General features: G+C 40.9%; 1 protein-coding gene across 1 annotated transcript; it reads right to left on the minus strand.

The window, feature by feature from the left end:
- Positions 1-1057: 1057 nt before the first annotated feature.
- ALDH5A1 (aldehyde dehydrogenase 5 family member A1) lies at positions 1058-11942 on the minus strand. Its single transcript, XM_048307558.1, has 10 exons — positions 11631-11942; positions 11414-11497; positions 9650-9820; positions 9398-9514; positions 8817-8960; positions 7807-7950; positions 6346-6504; positions 4855-5024; positions 4047-4105; positions 1058-3892 (listed from the first exon to the last, which is right to left on the minus strand). Exons 1-10 carry the CDS (start codon positions 11925-11927, stop codon positions 3687-3689), a joined length of 1551 nt encoding a protein of 516 aa, XP_048163515.1. The 5' UTR covers positions 11928-11942; the 3' UTR covers positions 1058-3686.
- Between the last annotated feature and the right edge of the window lie 71 nt (positions 11943-12013).

A 12013-nucleotide genomic window follows, 5' to 3' on the forward strand; every position in this document is an offset into this window, starting at 1 on the left:
AGATACAAGTGTCTTTCTGTAAGGAAAAAATCATACACCATGAAAGCAACTTTTTAAGACTATTTGGATTCGTGGTGCCTCAAACATTGCCACTGGACTACAAGGGAATACTGGCAGCTGAATAAGCTGATGAGATACGTATGTCCTTTGTTGAAGGATGGAGTCTGCTCCTTTGTTATTGCACTGTACATTCTGGTAATAGCAGTAGCCTTCCCCCATCCCTGTGAGTAGGTGATGCAACAGAAGATAATCGGCATGATTCCGAAACAACTTCAGCCAGTTGTGCTAAGCAGCTTTGGCACTCACTGATAAGGTGAATAAACCACCAACTTCTCATGGTCCTTCTTCTTAGAAGGACCTAAGCAGGAAGTTTTGACATGGAAACCCCTTAAACAAGTGCTGAAATGTAATTTAGAGCTTCTGAACACCATACTTAAATCTTCTTTAAGATAGCTAAATTGTTAATATCCAGTAGAACAGGTAAACATAATTTCTTGAGAGCATGTCATACAGAGAAGACAGGCAGTGGGGGTGGGGGTGTGTGTATGTCAAACAGCTGTTTAAAGAGTAACTTAAGAAAATAAAATGGAAATTTGCTGTGACTATGTCAAGTTGGAAATTAAAAGACAGTTTCTCAGGCTTCAAGACTGTATTAATTAGACAGAAACAGAGGAGCTCCCCAAACTCTTATTTTAAATCTTAATGAATGAAATAAAGAATTATCACATCACAAAAGCAGGGAAGACACTCTAATCTACAAAACCTATCCTGTGATAAAATTTTCGACTCAGCATAAAAGACTCACATACAAAATGACTGATGGCATATTACTATGCCCAGGTAGTCTCATCTATTTGATTTAGATTCAAGGGACTGTAACTGGAGGTACCAAAATCTTACACTGTATGAACATGTGGATGCAAAGAAGTGTTGTCTTTTCCAGTGATAAAGCTGTCAGAACAAAATTGTCTGTGCAAATCTGAAAGACTGAACTTAATGTGGCTGCTGTCAATTTGTCAATTCAGCATTGAGTAAGGTAATAAACCACAAAATCTGGTGTTTTCACAGAAGTTATTTATTAACTGAAAACATTTTTTCATCACAGTTTTAATATCCAGAAATTGCTAAACTATCACAAGTGCAATCAACACAACTGAGGTGTGAGAATTCAAGTACATCTTTTGTTGAAGAATCACAGCTTTTGCTATGAAGACAACTTTGATTATTCTGTGCTTAACTGATGTAGACTTTACTGACATGAGGATATTATGCTGGAATCCAACCACAGTCCAATCTAGACAAAGGTATTTTTAAAATTTCTTACAAACATTATCTTTAATTATTGTTTGTGCTTGTTATCAGGCATAGTAAAAGGTATTACTTGCTAAAAAAAAAAAGTAAACACTCATTAAAAGTGCTGAAAAAAGAGTAAACACTCAAATAAGTGCTATTCTCAGAAATGACATTACAATTTTAAATGTACCAGTGCATCAGATCAGTAACTTTGCAGTGAAGAGAGTAAGGGTTAAAGAATTTATCCTCCAAAGGCACTGTCCCAAGAAGCACACTCACATTAAATACTGCACTGTCATACAGCTGTAAATAAGATTTTAATTTTGACCTTATAGTGCAGTTCACAGGCAGACATAATTGAAGTCTGCAATTTCAAGGGCAGATATTCTACCTGTGTGCAATACCTGTAACTATGCCTGCATCACTGTGTTGTGGGACCCAGGAACCAAGGCATGACCTTCTTTTACCAAATTATTTTTTCAAATTAATACTAAACACATTGGTAGCCAAGGCTGGCAAACAGCTTCCTCCCGCAACACTGTATTCCCCAAATTCAGGCACCCTGTGTGCTCAGTAATGTAATCTTAGAAGTTGGCTATAGGAAAGTTTCTTGTAACTAGTGTACAAATAGGCCATCCTTTTTGTATTCTTGACAACAAGCATAGATAACAGTACAAAGTCCTCACCCTCACAACTGTGTGGGTTTGGTGCATTAGGAATTACTGAAAGGGCAGTAAATGCCCTTTGGTTGGCGTGATGCACAGAGTACTGACAGTGTGCTCCAGACCCACCTGGTCTCAACTGCTACATAAATACAACCATAAAAAAATATTTAAAAATAAGAAGTAGCAGTCAATGCTACTTGATGTGCGCTTTAAAAAAATCCCTGTGCAACTCAGTTCCAGCTTGCTTTCCCTCCTTCCCCAAGTCTTGTGTTATCTGGTACCTCTTTGCCTGATGGTATAAAATATTTTTAAATATTTCATTTCATAGGGTACATTCATTACTTTAACGGAAGAAGGGCTCCACTGCCTTCTTTTACTTATTTTTGTAATGAATACAAGAAACAAAATTTATTCCACTTAACCTCTGCAGCACTGATTTATTTGCCAAATTAACATTGCACATTTTTTAAAGTGCTTTGTTTGACTTGCCACTAAAATAATGTTTAAACAACATTGCTTATTTCATAATAAGGAAGCCTTACATCATCTTTTGAAGATGACAGAATAGTGAGGTGATGTGTCAAAGTCTCACCTCTAACCACCACTATTTAATCTTCATTATGTCACAAATTAGCCATGTTCAAAGGTTGTTAAACCTTCCTCCCTAATGGACATTCACGTGCGTAACCACAAATCCAATTCAAGACACAAAGCCCACAGGGATGGATATCTGTTCCTATTCTTTAAAAGGGATGTGTAATGTTCCTTTAGACACTGAGCAATATTTACATCAGGGACTATACTTCTACCCAAGGAGAGTCATGGTCTTTTCATGAAAGGGAGGGCGTTTATCTTTATCATCATGTCACCACTTGTGGTTTCTTCACATAGCCCTTCTAGTCTCCCCTTAAAATTCTGCAGGTTATTCCTGTAAGTATCCCATCTTCCTCCTGCTTCTCAATAAATCAGCAATTCTTAGTCCTGGACTGTCCTGTTCCCAGGACTGCTGGGGCTAAGAGGCATCAAACAAGGGCCGTATTTCATCCTAGGCATGCAAGCTGTTAGGCACAAATTACACCTCTTTGCTCAAAAACGTAAAGCTGAACAGGCAGCGGCCCTGCAGTCAGCATCAACAGTGCTGAAAAAGCTGTTTGCCTATGTGGATGCCTAGACAGAGCTCAAAACAATTCCTCACCTTTTGTAAGCAGTAGATTCTCCCATAATTAAAAAAAAACCAAAAAACCAAACATGCTTGCTTCTAAAGAAGGTCATGAAACACTTGAGAAAGTGTGAGTATTTACACAAAATTCTGCAGGGAGCCTGCCATCCCAGCGCCTCCCATATCCACACTGAAACACTAAAGGTAGTAAAAATGGTGGTCTAGTTTCCCCTTGCTACTGGTTATAATCTGTTTTCATTAGGCACAAGTCTCCAAGTTCTCCCAGTTACACAGGGATAATTCAAGAATAATAAATGTACATCCCTACTCATTACTAAAAATAATGGGCGTTGTGATCACATTCCTGAAAAATTGGATGTATACACAAAGACCATGTAAAAACATTTGGCAGCACAGAATACTGTAGATATCTCTATACACACACACGACAGGGTTGATTAGTTCTAAAGAAGGTAGAAGTTGCATTCATATGTATTTCTGGCTCAATAAGCTTATTAAAACTACAGCGTTCTTCCTCAAATTGTTGGGATTGTGCTGTCTGAAGGCTTTTATAGTCCTCCAAAGCAGACATATTTTATTTCTAAGTATTCATCGATGCCATATTTTGAACCTTCTCGCCCTAAGCCAGACTCCTTCACCCCACCAAAAGGGCACTCCACTGACGAGATTATGCCTTCATTAACACCAACCATTCCAACTTCCAGCTGTTCTGCAACTCTCCAGATCTGAGCTGGATCTTGGGAGTAGAAATATCCTGTCGTGCAGACACAGAGATACAGGAATGAAAATCAGTAAGAACAATTGCAGACGACTGTGAAAAAGAGATGTACTGACATTCAAAATCATCATCCTGTAACACTAAAGCTCACAAAACCACAGAAATACACTTATCTGACAGAGAGGCATACCTGCTAAACCCACATTAGCTGCATTTGCTATAGCAACAGCTTCTGCTTCAGTCTCAAATCTGCAATAGAAAGAGCAAAAATAAAAATGAGGTCTGCAGTTCACCTACTGTCTTGCTGATTTACTGACAAGAAGCAGTCTTATCAGGAATTAAAATGTCAATTTATTTTTCCCAAAAGTGTACATTAAAAACCTAATTTAACTTGCATTTTGAAATGCTGAAATGTCTACCTCTTCTCGTAATTGAAACTGCAGTTAAGTAGTTGAGATTGCCTTTATCCTCCCTAGGCAGCTGGATGGTAACCAAACCATTTACTTCACATGGGTTAGCCTACCTATTTCCCCAACTACACAGCACTCTCAGTGCTGAGAGATAACTGTATGTTCTTCTATCACATCCAATTGCTCTGCACAAAGGCAGGGAAGGCTTTAAGGAGAACAGACAGCTCCAAGTCATCCTCTGTCAGAAAAGCTTAGGACTAGCAAATCACATGACAAACTCAAAAGTCCTGTCTCCTATTTCGTACCACAGATCATGCAGCCAATGAAGGTTTTGCTGCTATCTAGCCTTGCTTAACTATTGAGACACTTTAATTTTCTAAAAGTTGCAGAGATGCTAAGATCAGGTCAAGAGAAAGAAACGGATGAACCACATATCCAGAGGATGTTTTCACATGTGTACCCGTTTTTTTAGAAGATTTGTGTGATCATACAAAAACAATTTTTGCAAACTCTTTCAAATCTTGATTATTCAAAATAATCTTTCATTGGTTTTTTGTTAATTTTAATCTGTAAAATTAATAATCTTACTTGATAACTGGTGCTAAAGGGCCAAATGTCTCTTCTTGGGTGCAAAGCATTTTTGTTGTAACATTACTAAGTAATGTTGGCTCAAAGAAATTCTTCCCCAAGCTGTGTCGTTTCCCTCCAGTCACAATAGATGCTCCTTGAGAAACTGCATCCTTAATGTGTTTCTCTACCTGATATATGCATAACAAAAATCTTAAAGTCAGTATTTAAGAATTAGCAAGAATACATTTCCTACTGAAGAAACAACACTCTTTAATATTAAAGAGAAAATTTTGAAGAGAGGTTTACACTTTGCAGAGGATCATTTGCAGTATTATCTAACTTCTCTAATTCTTTTTTCTCTCGGTCTGACATAATTTCAGAGGAATAAGTTATGAGTGTTGCCCCCAGCCTACTTTTCTGTAGAAATTAAAAGCCTACACCTAATGTGAGAAAAAGTCTTTGCAGGACTAAAAACTGAATCTTGTATCAGTGATTAAGCACTACGAAAACAGAAGTACATGACTGCCATGGAAAGAGAAACAACTCTCAACATGGAACCGGCAAGAACATTTCCCTACATCTACAATTCTACCTACCCCCTACATTTACAATTCATCTGAACACAACAAAGTAATAAGAAAACTAAAGTAGCAATCTCCACCTAGAATACTGTCCTTTGAAATTACAGGAATTATAGAAAGTGACTATATACAGTGTTTATTTATATATATAGTTGTATGTGATACACACACTACACTTTTGTGATACAAGAACGGAAGGCATGAAGGAAAGAAGTTCAAGGACTGTATCCTTTGTCTCCCAAATAACTGAATATTTTCCCATTCTTTTATAAAGAGAGAGAAGCTGGCAGCATTTATGTATAATGGCTTCAAACCAAGCCTGCATACAACTGAGCTGTAATATCTTACAAAGTATGAGACACCTGACTTAATATTTAACCTTAGGAATGGTGAAGTATTATAGAAGATGTGATGTACTAGGATTTAAACAAAAAAAATTCTGGAGTTGCAGGTCATCCAAAACAGAAGAGTCACACCATGTATGTGAAGTTTCAAGTGATTACAACATCCAGAGTTCTGGTATTTTAACCCTGATTAATTATTCTCCCTAGCTTTTGCCAAGAACACTGTTCTTCAAAAGAAATTGTCAATCACAGTGCTTCAGAACTGCAGGATCACCACACAGCTCTCACAGTGTATCCAATTTCAGTGAATGGACTTGAGAACAGCTAGGGAGTAATCAGAAGGAATCAGCTTCTCCTAAAGGAGGCCTCTCTTTCCCTTAATGGAAACAGGGTGATGATGCATGAACTGTCCACATCTGTTTGTCTGTATGTACACATGGATTTGGTGGACAGAACACACTTCCAGCCACACTGCAAATATGTTCTAATAAAACAAGTGAAAAAAAGTGAAACATAAATGTAAAGTTATTTTATGGATCATAGAAAGAAAATTAGGATGTCAAAAATGAAATATTTATTTATACCTTCTCCACGGCTTTTTCATTTATTAGTGGTCCTTGGGTAGTTTTTGCATCAAATCCATTTCCAACATGCAGTTCTTTCTCTATAGCTTTAGCAAACTTTTCCACAAATTCATCATGAATTCCCTTTTGCACCAGGAAACGGTTTGTGCAAACACAGGTCTGACAACAAACAAGATAAGACAAAACCCCAGTGGTTTATACTGTATTTAATCCATCCATTAATTCATTCTGGCCTTCATGCACAGAATTAGGTTACTGCACTGATGTCCCTTGCCTCTCCTCCCTCATCCTAAGCTGTTACCAACCTATGCCATATCTTTCAGCACCCCTTCCATTTTAGAAATACAACTTCAACAAGCTGTCAGTGGGTGTGTGAAATACGTCACACTGCAAAGTTGCTTATGCTGGGGAAATGTTTTGTGAGTTTTGTGGACTCAGATACATGGATCAACCAAGGCCCAGAAGCTGCACAAAATACCTTCTAGACTGCAGAATGCTGGACTGAGCAGCAGAAACTCAGAACACACTTAAGTGGTCTGGGGTCTTTTTTCTAACTCCTTTATTATTTGAGTTTGCTTTCTTCCTAAAAATTGCTTCTAAGTGCTTTCAATGGCCTATTTATTTGTGCTACCCCTTGCTCTTAACTGCATCCTATTTTGACTGCTACAGTATGTGAAAAGTAACAGCTACTTATCCTTCTCTACAGCAGCAGAGGTGCCTTTAATGCTAGATCTTGTCCAGTCTGGGTCTGATCCCTTAGTGGTCCTTGTCCACTTTTGTTTCGTCTCTTTCTTCCCAATATTAGTCATGTCGTCTTCTCATGTTATTCAAGCAAAGTTTTCCTCATCGAATGACCGCCCAAATCCACTGAAAATTTGGTGCTTCTCAAAAGCTGGAGTTCATCAACTTCATGTTCACATGTACCTGTAAGGCTGGAACAGTCTCCACACAGCCCTTCTCAGCTGACTGTTCTTCTGGAAAGTGATTCTCTTAAAATATTTTGACTCTAAATGAAATACACTTGAAGCAATGCACACTTGAATCTTGTCTATCAATTTTTTAAAGCTATTCATTGTGGAAAAAGCTATCTGTGAGTGTCTTAACAGACTGAAGCAAGATGGTGTCTTTCACAGCTCTAGTTCTCCAATTTAATGTTAACAAAGCATATGACAAAATGCCTTATCACTTCTCAAGCTCTTGCAAGGAGTCCTAGAGAACATCATCTTCTCTAACAGTGATGCTACTGACTGCCATGTATGTTGTGAAAATACACGGGATTTTAGTGTTGCTATTTAGACTTGCTGGTAACTGCCTTTAGTGCCCAGAGCCATGTGTGACTGCAGCACTTTTCACAGTGAAGTGTTCTATGCTTTCCTTTTACATAAAATAGCTTATTTACAGCCTAAACTTTATGTACAGCTCTTCATTGTCTAGAAACATGGACAAGAAGATTATTCTCACCTGTCCTGAGTTTCTATACTTAGAAGCAAGGGCTCCTGCGACAGCCCGGTCCACATTGGCACTGTCAAACACGATAAAAGGAGCATGTCCTCCAAGCTCCATGGAAACTCTCTTCACAGTGCCAGCTGCATGTTTCAGCAAGATCTGTAGGCAACAGAGGAGACAAAGACATCTGTACCTCTAACAGAGGTGAACAGTGGAATCACGGATGAAAGGCAGTGAAAAATTACTCTGGCAAGGAAATAATCTGCAGCTTCCCTACAACGCTAGACCATCTCCTATGACAAAAACAAATTTCCTCCGTTAAAATCTTTAAAGATGAGATTCTGGCCAATGACTAATGCAGAGAAAGATTTTGATCAACTTCAGGTCAGGTCAAGCTTTTATACACTAATATTGTTACTTTTTTTTGTTTCCTTGTTCTATTCTTTTTGATAATAAAATCTTGGCTAACCTTACGAAAGTTTTCAAGATCTGACAGAATTTGGTATTATGATTTGCCTTGATACCAGTCTTTTTCTTCATTCTGCATACAGCCATCCCAGAGAATTCTGTCATTTTGTAGCCACACTGCAGTTTTAGTGATTCAATTATAGATGGCAACAAGATTGCTTATTGACTAAGGTTGATAGCAGAGATTCCAGGAACTTGTTTCTCTAATACTTTCTCTCAACTGCTGAAGCCATTTTTGAATGGTACCTTTGAAACTCAGTTTCAGTGTTCTTACTAGCATGTTGTCACCTTACGATATAAACCAAGAACACCTTGTACAGAACTGTTCACATCATAGTTTAATAAAGGGCAGTTATCAAGAAGTTGCAGATAGGCATCCTTCTGTGAGTACTGATGCTAAAATATACAAGCAGTATCTCAAGAGGTACACAATTATTTGGACAATCTGTGTACAGTAGCCAGAAAAGGCGGCACTGTATAAAGGCACACACTTTCTCCCTACCTTTCTAGCATAACTACAGTAATAATCTTCAAGGATATTCTGTCCCCATATGTACCTTTCCTGTTGCTGTAGAGCCAGTAAAAGATATTTTGGATACCAATGGATCAGTGCATAGAACTTCTCCTACAGCTGCTGTCTGTTGTCTGGAACAGGGAACAACATTATACACTCCTGCTGGGATTCCAGCCTGGTTTGCAAGCTGCAACAAAAGAAAAACAGAATTTGCATTATTAGTGCATTTTGTAAGAGGAATAGTCACTTAATGATTGTTCACTGTTTTGAAGAAAACCATCTGTAAGACAACAGAAGCCAAAAGGGCTCAGCACAACTAGGAACAGGTGCCACAGGTGCGTCAGAGAGCAGCTTTGCTCCAGTTTAAGCTGTCTGTTCAAAAGAACCAAATTACAGATATAAGGATATTTTGTGTATCAAAATGGTCCAATCCATTTTGAAGCTCTAGACCATATTAGAGGCAATTTACAAAGATTCTCACTGAACTAAAACACCTGCATGTAGTCAGACAGTTCGTCCTTTCTTCACATATGAAGCTGGCCAGAGCTACCTTCCAAGCCCAACTGACTCCCTGTTTACAGTGTCAGTCCTTTGCTGAGGTAAAGCTTAGCACTGAAAGCTCACCTCCCCAAGAGCTAATGCTGATAAAGGTGTGTCCTCTGCAGGTTTCACTACCACTGTACAGCCAGCTGCCAGAGCTGCACCAACCTTCCGGGTAATCATAGCGCTGGGAAAATTCCACTAGGAAGAGAGAAAATAGTACAATCAAAGTTGGGAAAATTTTGCCTCCTGTTTTTGCAGAAAATAAATGACATTTTGAGCTGTGGGCTGAGCTGAAAACCTTCACGTGGCTCAGAAGAGTTCAGCTATGCTTACTGGGGTTATAATGGCTGCCACTCCTACTGGCTGCTTCAGCACCAGGACTCTTCTGTCTTTTGCAGATGCTGGAATAACATCACCATAAATCCGTCGAGCCTCCTCCGCAAACCACTCCAGAAATGAGGCTGAATACACGATTTCACCCTGTGCTTCTTTCAGAGGCTTCCCCTTTGATTAAATCAAATTGAAGATACATTGTAAGCAGCAAACAGAAGCAATATAAACAAATTCAAGTAATTTTGGAGTTTCTCTTCTTTTCAGAGTACTTTATGATCCCCTCCCTATGACATACACTGCAATCTTCAAAAAGGACTCTATGATTGCAGCAGCAATAGTTGTGTGGATTCAATATACCATCACTGTATAGTCAATATTTTGTATGCTGTGCTTCGATTCATACCTGCCCAGGACAAGCAAATGTAGTATGCATTTATTTACAAACTCTGAATTAGATGCTATTACCACTCTGAAGAAAAACACAAATCATGGCAAAACAGTTACAAGTTTATGCCAGGGTCATTTGCTTTTTCTGGGGGGAGTATTGCTTTTGTGATAGATAAATGTTATAATATTGGCTTTCTGCAAATGTTAAAATGAATGATGTTAAAGTAGCTTTGTTGTAAGTAGATGCTATATGTATAATGTTAAAGTAGCTTTGTTATAAAGAGGTAGTTTTGTAACAATAACTAATGTTATTAGTTGCCTTTATTTCTGTCATTAACTAAACTTAGACATAATAGTGAAATAGCTAATATAGTTATGCTTGTGGTAATTGAACTGTCTGCTTGGTTGGATAGCATCCAACCAACATGTGTTGAAGACCCTTGCTATCGACATACCAACTATCAGCAACTACCGTCTGCAGAAACCATGGACCAAAGCCCACTCTGAGGGTGATGATAAAAACTGACTAAAACCACAGCCAAGAAATGTGCCTGCTCTAAAAAGGCAGTTTCAAGGAATGCTGACCAGTTCCTGGAACATGTGAACTAGTTTAAGGAAAAGTTTGAATATGCATAATTGATTTTGAATATGCACTAGGCTGATGCAATAGGACAGGTATGTAAAGGGTGTCTCCAAAATAACGGGTGTGCTCTTAGCTGAGTGCCAAAGCACCCGGCACAGTGAATTTTGCTTTATTATCTTTGTCTTATTGTCCTTCATTAAACTTTTAAATCCTAACAGGAGAGTGAACCTCATTTTTCACACTTTGGACTATCCCCAGGTCTGATCCCGTGGACTGAATGACCATTAGCAGCTGGTCAGAGGAGCTGCTGAAGTATCTTCCAGCAAGGTTTTATCCCAAAGGACACCAGTTTGTGAGCTCCCAGACTATGCAATGATACAGACCAAAGCAGACTATGTGAATCCAACTTGCAGACTTACATGAATTTTCCCAGTCACAAATATTTCTGCCGTGAGAACCATGGTTTAGGTGGATGTATGCTTTTGCATGCCATGAAGCACAACATGAGTCTGGTTTCCCCTGGTTAGGTACTACCGTCATCAAACCAACGCACTTTATGTATGTCCGGTAGAAGAATGTTTGAAACGTCATCCACTGACCTAGCAGAGCAATGTGAGTGCACAATATGCCCGAAGTTATTTAAAAGGACACGGTGGCTAACTGGTTAAGTACGCAGGGAGTGTTGACGAGTGTCAGTTTTATTTGATTGTCACTGTTCGCCTGCGTGTGTTGGGCATCCCAGCGCGAGTGCCAGCACAGGGCAGTGCCCGTGCCCACCCCGCCGCCCTACTCACGTTCTCGGCCGTGATGATCCGCGCCAGCTCCTCCTTGTTCTCCATCATCAGCTCGTACCATCGCCGGAGCCGCGCGCTCCTCTCCTGGGAAGAAGGAGAGACAAGGCTGCCGTAGCCGCCGCCCGCAGGGACGGGGAAGCGAGGCCGCGGGAGACCCCACCGGACCGGACCGGAGCGCCCCGGGGCCCCCTCGCCGCCACCTCCCGCGGCCGCTTACCTTGGCGGGGAGGCGGCTCCAGGCGGCGCCGGCTTCGTGCGCGGCCCGCACGGCCGCCCGCGCCTCGGCCGCCCCGCAGTCGGACACCCGGCCCAGCTCCTCGCCGCTGGCCGGGTCCTGCACGGGGAACGCGGCGGCCGTCTCCACCCATCGGCCGCCCACCAGGCCGCCCCGGCGCACCAGGGCGGCGGACAGGGCCCGGCTGGCGGCCCGCACCGGCCCCGGGGCGAGCGGCGCGGGGCGCAGCAGGAGGCGGCGGCGGGCGGCGGCGGCGCCCCGCGGCAGGAGGGTGGCCATGGCCGCGCTCTGGCGACAGGAAGCGGGCCCGGCACAGCCCCGGCACAGCCCCGGGACGGCCCCGGCACGGCCCGCCCGCGCCGGCC

The sequence above is a fragment of the Corvus hawaiiensis genome, chromosome 1 (assembly GCF_020740725.1).
Source record: "Corvus hawaiiensis isolate bCorHaw1 chromosome 1, bCorHaw1.pri.cur, whole genome shotgun sequence".
Lineage (NCBI taxonomy): Eukaryota > Metazoa > Chordata > Aves > Passeriformes > Corvidae > Corvus > Corvus hawaiiensis.

Excerpts from the sequence above, each read along its gene's own strand:
- ALDH5A1 (XM_048307558.1), bottom strand. The coding sequence starts at position 11,927 with ATGGCCACCCTCCTGCCGCGGGGCGCCGCCGCCGCCCGCCGCCGCCTC. Across the intron at positions 9,821-11,413 it reads GGATCATCACGGCCGAGAAC|GGGAAGCCTCTGAAAGAAGC; the intron begins GTGAGTAGGGCG and ends ATTTAATCAAAG. Across the intron at positions 9,515-9,649 it reads TGGCAGCCATTATAACCCCA|TGGAATTTTCCCAGCGCTAT; the intron begins GTAAGCATAGCT and ends CTCTCTTCCTAG.